General features: G+C 37.4%; 1 protein-coding gene across 10 annotated transcripts in view; it reads right to left on the reverse strand.

Annotated features, from left to right (window-relative positions):
- The window catches only part of LOC132130213 (serine/threonine-protein kinase MARK2-like), a 34891-nt gene extending 26077 nt beyond the window's left edge, over positions 1–8814 (reverse strand). For all 10 annotated transcript variants that reach the window (XM_059541914.1, XM_059541910.1, XM_059541913.1 and 7 more), the window contains exon 1: positions 8217–8814. In XM_059541914.1, coding sequence (XP_059397897.1) covers positions 8217–8249 — 33 coding nt within the window. In that variant the 5' untranslated portion in view covers positions 8250–8814. The remainder of the gene's footprint in view (positions 1–8216) is intronic.
- Between the last annotated feature and the right edge of the window lie 1317 nt (positions 8815–10131).

The following is a 10131-nucleotide window of genomic DNA, read 5'->3' on the forward strand; positions in this document are numbered from 1 at the left end:
TCGAAAAAAAAAAAAAGGCTACGCATCACAGACAGTATGTGAACCTGGAGTTAGGCATATGCCCAGTCTGCTCTGTTCTCATGCTCCACATAGGCGTGCTGCATCCTGATTGGTTCAGTTAACATACTGCGGGAGGCCGGAGCCACGGAAAATCGTGCTATAACGCGATTTAGAAATCGTGCACACTCAAATCGCGATTTTATTTTGATTTCGATTAATCGCACAGCCCTAGTTAGGAGTCTAACTCTCTAACCACTAGGCCATGATTTCCCCAGTTTATAAAACTGTTTAAATAAAACTTTTAAAATTAGGATACCAAGTCACATTCATTTTCTTTTTCTTATTTAAGCTTGACTTACTAATTCATAATTAACTACACTGTAAAACCGAACAGTGGAATTAATTAAATGAAATTAATGTCACTCAAATAATTGGCTCCCATGGCTCTCTGCCCCACCACACTTGTCAAAAATGTTAAACTTTTTAATCATTTCATCCTGGTATCGCGGACTCACTCTCTAGTTTCATACAAACGCAGGTGGTGCCATTTTGCTATGATTGTTTTGTACGCTGTAATGGATTATAAGATAACGAACAAACTGTTAAGATTTTAAAACATTTTCATCTTAAATCTTTTATCGTCATAATTATTTATGTGGTAAAATGTTGTGTAATAAGTGGTGCCATTGCAACATATCGCTTAAATGTCCATCTAGTTTGAACCTTCCGTTTGCAAGCAATTGCTGTGTTCACGGAAGCTTTGCGTTATTGTTTACTTACTATTATTTACCCCAACTAGGGCTGGGACAACGCGTCGAGGTCATTGATGACGTCGACGCAAAAAATACGTCGACGCAAAATATGCGCATCGATTCGTCGACCTGTTTTTATTTCTCTAAAAAACATTTGCAAAACGTTTACCTTATGTGCGCTGAATATACGCGATGGCCGGATCAACATTCTGTCCAACGTTATATAACCAATCCAGGGGTTTTTCTGCATTGATCTTTTTTTTTGGCGGCTGTCAAAGCCTTATTTGATCGGTGAGTGACAGTGACAGGGCGCGTACGAGAGAGAGCCCCGGCTGCGCGCGCACTCACAGTCTTCAAACAACACGAGCGCTTCTTGCTCTCTCCCTCCCTTGTGCATATTAATCAAAATCATTAAACACGATAGAAAAAGGGCGAAACACCAAAGATTTTTTTTCTCCATGACAGGCTGCTGGCTCCCACTGTTAATTTTTTTTTTTTTTTTTTGTAAAAGCACTCTCTGTATTAGCTTAAAGCCCTCAAGTTTACATTTACATACTGTATTCTTTCAATGGCTCTAAACAAGTATTTTGGGTGACCTTTTTTATTGAATACTAGACATCAAGTTGTTGTTATTTTCATCTGAAAGAACTTATTTTTTCAGTAAGCTAGACCCTATGTGTTCAGTAAGCTTGTTTCAGTAAGCTATGTGTTTTCAAGGTTTCAAGGTTTTATTGAATGCTATCTCTATACAAGTGCAAAGTAATGCATTCTTAGTCTATCTTTTATTTTGTAATTTTAAGAGCAATAAACATATATTGCAATGTTAAGGAATTGATGTTTTTTTTTCATTCAGATATGTAAATCAACATGTATAAATTGTTAGTAGTCAATTAATGGGGAGATAATCAAAATCAAAACGGTCTGAAAAATTAATCGTTAGATTAATCGATGCATCGAAAAAAATAATCGCTAGATTAATCGTTTATCCCAGCCCTACCCCCGACAGAATGATTCGTGGAGGGATCTTGTATTAACCCGAAAGGGGTTATTCTGCAATAACAACCAGCTTAAAACTCCAATAAAACAGACTTAAAACTTACTTAAAATCTTGTTTTAAAGGTGCTGTATGTAGGATTGACACCAGGTGGTTGAACTAGGTATTGCAGTCCAAATTCAAAATATTGTCTTAAATATCTGCAAACATTTTATAGTATTTTTTTGCTTTGGTCAAAAACTTACATACAGCACATTTAACCTAGTTCGGTAAAGTAATTTTTATATACTAGAATATAGAAAAATCAAAGTATGCTTAAAAAAATTGACTAGACCTCTAAGATTTTTTTTTTTAACTTTTATTATTACATTCTACATTAATTTTATCTTATTAATTGGAATTTTGACTAACAGATTATAACTGTTAATAATAATTCCACTACTTACTAATTATTATATACAGCATGACTCATTTTCAACCAGAAGCTCATAAATGACCTTTTTTTCCTCTTAAGACGACAAACTCGGCATGTATGAGATCAGACAAACATATTTCTGTCATGATATGTGGTATTCCCCAACTCTTAATGACTACAAGATAATGTGATAATGATTTTGGACAGCTTTGAATCAATTTTTATTAGACGCCTCAATTTCCCGCTCAAACAAACTGCATTCATGACATATGGTCTATGCATGGACACAGTCCTTCCCTTTTTTTTGGATCTCTGGAAGATAGCAACTGGTATCATTTGATGTGTTATAACAAGACAAATGCAATGAGTTCTGCAGTGATTGCACAACATCTGCACAAATCAGTGTGGTTCAGTTAACCGCAACACACCAGTCACCAAACATCTATACAATACTCACTATATTGTGGAACCTTGCTCCAAGTTAATTCCTAAGAAATGTATAGATGCTTATCTTAAACCACCTTTATAAACAAAGAAAAAAAGCAGTATACAAACACTCTGCTTTCATGAGCTAGATATGAATTAGCTCTACCTGTCTCCTTGAAAAACCAGTTTTGTCCAACATTATTTCCTTTAACCTTGCATCAGTGGGAAAACCAACCAGATGATCCAGCTCCACATCTACAATACGCAAATCCATGTTCATTTTCAGCATTTATTTGCGCATCTTCTCAGTTAACAACGGCTCGGTGTATTAACAGCTGCTCTGTGTGAAATCACGAACCTGATGGAATTTACCGCTGATTAGAGAACCTGCTTTACTGACGAGATGCGCATTAACGATCGGCCGATCGTGATCCGAGCACCCCTACTTATTTTATAGGTGCATTATTCATTTTGAAATATCGTCAATACCGGTACATCGCGATACCCTCAAATGAACACTTCATCATTTAAAGATCACGATTATTGTGACACCACTAAATACACACACAACACATATTTTACCATTACAAATACAAAAAGTTGAAATCAATGAAAATTGATTAACTACGTTCAAATACTTGGAATATTAAACTGCTAACAGTCTCATTTATGAAAAAGTGAATAAAGTGCAGAAAATGAAACTTCAGAATTTGATTACGCATTAGTAGCGATGCGCTGGTACTAGTATCGGTACCGAACGGTTCCTGGGCAAATTCCAAATGGAAGTGATCATCCCTATCCCCTTGGAGTGGGCACTTTAGAGTGAATAGGGCATGTGTTGCCATTAAGTAGTCGTTAGGAATGCACTTTGCAAAAGGAGCGACATAATTTCCTCATTATCTTCAGCTGGCATATTCCTGTGACAGGGCAGCATGTGTTCGTCAGCAGATGTCGCAGTTTTACCGTTATAAATGGTTTTTTTTTTATTTAATTTTTTTTATTAATTTTTACATTTTTAAATAGAGCTGAAACAACGAATCGATTTAATCGATAAAAATCGATTATTAAAATAGTTGTCAACTAATTTAGTCATCGATTCGTTGCTAAATAACTTTTATTTGCCGTAAGCGGCTCATTTCGTGCATATTTCAAATCTGCGGTGACCAAAGTACGGCAGTAATGAGCCACCGGAGGTTTTACTCAGCCAGTACAGCAGGAGAAGTAGCGAATAGCCAATAGCTGGCCTCGTTTTATGTCACGTGCTTCCCGAACAGCGTCTCTGCAGCATTTAGCGGGATGTGGGAGACTGGGAGTACTTTACTTTGAGCCTTCAAAAAAGAAGAGTAACCTGTAAACTCTGCACTACTGAACTGTTTAAGGGGACGTTCACATATCGCGTCTTTTGCGCGCTCAAGTTCGTTATTTCCAACACCGCACCGCATCGAGTTAAAAACATCTCAACTTTTCAGAATGCTGCAAGCGCATCGCGGGTCATGTGACAAGAACTAACCAATCAGCTTCATCCTTTCCCGTAACAACGTTAAAAGCTCAGACAAGATGAAAGGAACAGCTGATCATAGTTATATGGTATATGGATTTCCGTTTTGAAATAAATTTAGTAGCAGAGCTACTGCAAGCGATTTTTTGAGCTGCAAATCCATTTATCCTTTGCTGAAATTTCCGCGTCTTCAAGGAGAGAGCACGTCATGGTTGCTTATCAAAGGCAGACGCCTCAGGGGCGCTTCTGCGCGAGCGCTTTGGAAAGAAGGAGAAAGCGGCGCGCCTAGCGTTTTCCACGCGTTTTTAGGCACGATATGTGAACGGCCCCTAAGACTTTTATTTGTGCAGATTCTCCAGTACAATGTTGTTTGCAAATGTTTAGTCGTAAAAGCTGATAACATTGCTTTTTAACAGTTAACATTAAAAGCTTTACAAACATGTTCTGTGATCAGTTTGTAGTTTACCAGTTCAAAATTCAGTTGTGCAGCCTAATTATGACTGAATGAGAGAGGTAAATGTTTAAAGATATTTGAAATGCACTTTTTTTCTAAGTATTCACTGCTCTTTTTCACACAGCAGGTTTTTTGTGTGTGACTGTCCAATTTTTTTTTCTGGACAACCTTCTGATGGATTTTACTTTAAATTGTGAGTTCCATTCAGGTTTCATGCCACTGGCACTTTATTCGAAGGATTGTTTACAATTTCACAGCAAAAGCTATAAAGCTGTTTCCCAGTAAATAATAAAATACAATGCACTGCAATTTTATTCTGTTTTATCCTTATTCTTAGTGAAAATATGTTCTGAAAGATTCCTTAATAAGCTTCGTTCGGGATGTTAAACTACTTTAGGAGCTCTAAGGACTGCCATGGTGAAAACATTATTTGAAATCTCCTTGTGAAATTTGCTAGAGTATAGGTCAGTGTTCTGATTGCAGAAGAGTTCGACAAAAGATTACTAACACAATAAAACAACTCCAGGTATATTTTTGATTAGGATATAACAGTACAAAATGGTTAAAATCTCTTAAAAATCTATGCTGAAGGATAAAGACCATTTATTAATAATTTACTTGGGGAAAAAATGGGAAAAACTAAAATATAAGTACATAAACCGATTAATCGAAAAAATAATCGACAGATTAATCGATTATCAAAATAATCGATAGTTGCAGCCCTATTTTTAAATTAAATTTTTTTTTGTTAGTATAACCGTTGCAAATAAACATACATTTTATATTTTAAAAAGTTTTTAAAATATGCTATATAATATATAAAAACTATATATATATATATATATATATATATATATATATATATATATATATATATAAAAAACTTAACTAAACATTAAATGTATATTGTTTTTATGTCGATGTCCATCAGTGAATCTGCTGTCACGGGAACATCCCAGCTGAAGATAATGAGGAAATTATATTGCTCCTTTTGCAAAGTGCATTCCTAACGACTACTTAATGGCACGCACATGCCCTACTCACTCCAAAGTCCCCACTTCAAGGGGATAAGGATGATCACTTCCAAATTTAATTTGCCGGGGTACCGTTCGGTACCGATACTAGTACCGGCGCATCCCTACGCACTAGTCATTTTTACCCCTCATTTACACTCATTTAATTATTTCTAAATGTATATCTGTGTGTGTGTGTGTGTGTGTTTATGTAAATCACTCATATTTCCCAATTATTTTCAACCAATTCACAAGATAGATAATCCCCAATGTGGGAAAAAGCGGTTAATTTTTCAAGCCACATTTCCATGGCTCTGCTTTCCTCATTTCAGACGATAGCAAACACCCTGAAATCTCACCTTCATCTCACTTCTCCTCCCTAGAAAACAACTTAGTAAAAAGCGTCACAGTTTACCCCACTCTCCCCTATATGTAAACAGAACAAACAAGTTGGCCGGGAGGCAACTTTGTCACCGTAGTGTCGGGGAGGAGCTATTGGTTGAAGAGCAACTACATATGGTGCACACATCCTATTGAATTGCTGGTTTTTAATTACAGAGGCTCGAAGGAAGACATTCAGGTCCACGTGAATGACTAATATCTGACAAGGACACGAAAACCACACCGAAGACGCAACACACACCCGAAAGAGGATACCAATTGTGAGAATGTTGCTGAGTGACAGTGTTCAACACTGGCGCTCCATGGACTAGAAGGTAACAGAAGCAGTGGCTCCGAGTTAGGGGCAACTGTCTAAGATGCTGTGGAAAAAAGCAGGGGTAGACTGGCACAAGGAGGAGGGGGAATAAAAGAGGGGTGTGAGCAAGCTTGTCATTTATCAGTATTTTTATCGCACGGTGACTATTTCAAGAGAAGGGAGGTAGCAGCCAGTACACAAATAGATGCCAGCTGAACATCCCCCCATCAGTGAAGTACTACAATGCTTCAGCCTCTGAGAGACTGGGACACCCATCTCAAGCCTTAACTACAGGTGATATGCAAGAAAACATGATTTTCAACTAAGGTCAAATGAGAAAATACACATGGACTAGTGAGACCAAAACAAACAAAGCATGACAATTAAAAAACGGAGTGTTCTGTAGGGCATATTACACGATTTTGCAGAGATTTTCTCACATTACCTTCCAGATCATTCAGTAAATGGTTAGATAATTCTTAAACACATTGTGGATTGAAGATCAACTAAAACTTCAAAATAAAACAACACTTACAATGACTCCCCAAACCAAGCCTGACTGGAAATGCCAGTCCATATTAACAGAGCTGTGGATCTCAAATCTTTGCTTAGAAACACAGAGCTACGACTCCTAGCATTGCTTAAGTAGTAAATAAAAAAAAATAAAAAGTATTTATCTGACATAAAAAATATATATCAATTTGCATGGAAAGCAGCCCTGAGGTGATTAAAAATCATTATACTACATCAGGCCAAAAGAATTATATTTGATTCCCTCAAACCACATGAAAGGTTCTTTAGGGAAAAATGCTGACCAACATTTTCAGCCTGCAAATCACGGTAAGACTGGGTATGGCTTGGCAAAAGACACATTTCAACAAACATTTCATCTCCACTATAAACAAACCATACACTCCAACTGACTCCAAATCAGTCTCGAGAGATTTCAGCTGCAAGCTGCTTACGGTTGGTACAATTCTACCAGTGAGTCAACGAAAGAGGATCAGTCTTTTTGCTTAAAACTGACCTCGGAAACAAGCTACCCACCGTGATTAATTTTTTAGAGAGCGCTATTAGGGTTTAGGCCAAACAAATGATCTCAAGAGCTGAGCTCAGATCAAAACAGGCCACTTGCATCTCAAGTGTAATGCATGATGAAATTCCTCTAATGCACAGCTTCAATTAAACCTCCATGAATACCTAAACTTTTGAAAAATAAGCAAGAAAACTTGGTGTACATCTAAAAGAAAAAAAGGAGTCTTAGTACTGACCCAACTTCATCCACACATCTAAATTAGTAGTTATAGCCTAAATTCCAACCAAAAACTACTATAAGTATTTAAGTTCACACGCTCTATATAAAGTTGTGCATGTATAAATCAACATATATCCAAGGTTATTTGCATACATACAATGCATTCAGCTACAGCAATACATACCTGTATAGAAAATCCCTGCTAAGTGTTTATATCACAAAATATAAACTACATTATCAAGATTTTCTATAACGCTTCTTTAAAACAATGCGTATTGCAAAAAGTGCTACAAATAAAACTGACTTGACTTAAAAAGCAGAACAAGGCAACCACATCAATGTTGAATCTTCCCAGCTGCTGAACTTTCTGCAAGGGTCCAGAAAGTAAACTGGAGAGACGCATCATCTCAGACACTAAAGAAATCAAGTATTATCTGGAATTAACTCAGGACATCTCAAAACAAGCATCGTTGAAAACACAAGTCTCCTCTTATACTGCTAAAGATGAAAACTATTAGTTCAGACTGTTGCGTTGTTTCCTGTTTTTACTGCAATACTATTATTATAGCGGTTTTGCGATGAATTAGCTGAAGAGGTTTTCACGATCTGACGTGAACATTTAGTAAAACAAAGCTTGTTAAACAAACCGAACTTAACCAGTACATGGGTGGGTGACATTCCTATTTTTGGGAAACTTATGGATTGGACTCACCTGGCCAGTGGCAAGCGGTTTCCTGGTCGACATCTTCTGAGGTTGGATTTCACGGTTTATTTTCTGAAACTGAACGTGTTCACAGCTATCGCAGTTCAATCAAAAGTGACATCTGCACAGCACGATGAGAAGTGTCCGAAGTCCAACTTGTAAAGAGCCCCCTGAGCTCGGTGTGAGTCCCCAAACCAGTACACAATAGGTTTTAAAAAGAGTCCTGTCATTAAGTCATAGTTTGTTTACTAGTCTCAAAAGGAGTGTGAATTTTGTTGAGATTTTCGACGAAACTCTATTGGCGAATGTCAACATTTAATGCCGACTTCCTATGTGATTTTCTTCCATTAAAGTATGAATTATTTTTTTTGCATTAAAACAGCTTAATCTGAACCGGTCAGCTGATGAAAAATCACAAAACTGTTCCCAGCACAAATGTGCAAAATCGAGTCCGAGGACTCCCAAGTTTTATTAGGCCGGGTGGCAAAAGGGTCCCTAATTTAGCCGTAACTATCAATCAATGCTCGGCTGTATACTGTTGTGCATCTGTAATTTCAAAAGTTAAGTCCAGTTTTCTTCTCCGCAAGCCTGAGCTAAGACATGAAAGCCCCGCATCAGCACACTCGCACACGCACACACACACACTTAACAGCAAGTTATCAAGCTGCTCCTTCCAGTTAGCCAACTCAGCAGCGCTCAGATAAGCGTTACTCCGAGTAATGATCCGTCATACAGGTGTCAACATGTCCGTTTCAAAACCAAATCAAACACTCGATGTCATCTCGAGGTGACAAACTAACGATCCAAGCGCAAAATCACCGCCGAGAAGCTCGTCTACTGGCTCTCTGAGTCTCTGAAAATCACATCTGACCTGCTAACGCACGTTAGCTGGCCGGTTGGCTTCGAAAAAGTCGCTGATATTTTTTTTACAGTATGATTGTAAGAATATGTCCTAACCATAGCCCAGTTGTTAATGGCTATAAATCGGTCGGTTCCAGCCGGAGATACGCGACGAATTACATCTGTGAGCCGTGAAAAGCCATAGAGTCGGGCGGTCACGACTGGTACCGCAACAGCGCCCGGACGCCAGTGTTGTTTGCGTTCAAGAGAAATGTGAAACCAGTCTGTGGATCGACTTCCTTTGCCTTTCTCACATAGAACTTTAAAATAAAAGTCTTTCATTCACACCTAATGTTTAAATTAATCTCTATATATGAACTATATTTATAAAATGTCGTCTTAGTAAATCAGTTATCATCATTTCATGGGGATCAAATGTAATACCAGTAATTTTGGTCTCCATGAGGAAAACATCATACAGAATGTGTTTGGCAATCTTAAAATGCAGAAAGTTTTTTGTGAGGGGTAGGCCAGAGAGGGTTAGGGTAAGGGGATAGAGAATACAGTTTGTATATATAAAACCCATAACTTCTATGAAATGTCTCCATAAAACATGGAAACCCAATGTGTGTGTGTGTGTGTGTGTGTGTGTGTGTGTGTGTGTGTGTGTGTGTGTAAACTGCGAAATGTAAATTTGTACTTTAAGAATTAACATAATTATATCAAGACTTACATTCATTCAATACATTTTCCTCATTATAACGTTTTGCATCTAAATTAAACGACCATTGCTTTTGGAAAAATCTGTTTAAAATTATGTAGCTCACATAAGATGAAGACACCAGTCAGTTTTATTATACATGGGATTGGCTCCTTCATCTTTAGATCATTAAATAAATTAATAATGGATGCCAAATACACTTGTGAATATATTATACCTGCAGTATACCCAGGGGTGAAAATCTCATCTAAATGTTGGGGGGGGGGGGGGGGGGGGGGGCAATAAACATGACATTTCTCACAAGCAAGTTTTGAAGGGGACACCAATAAAACAGGCAAAATTGTACTTAAGAATATGTGTACA

Source organism: Carassius carassius, chromosome 47, assembly GCF_963082965.1.
Source record: "Carassius carassius chromosome 47, fCarCar2.1, whole genome shotgun sequence".
NCBI classification, from domain to species: domain Eukaryota; kingdom Metazoa; phylum Chordata; class Actinopteri; order Cypriniformes; family Cyprinidae; genus Carassius; species Carassius carassius.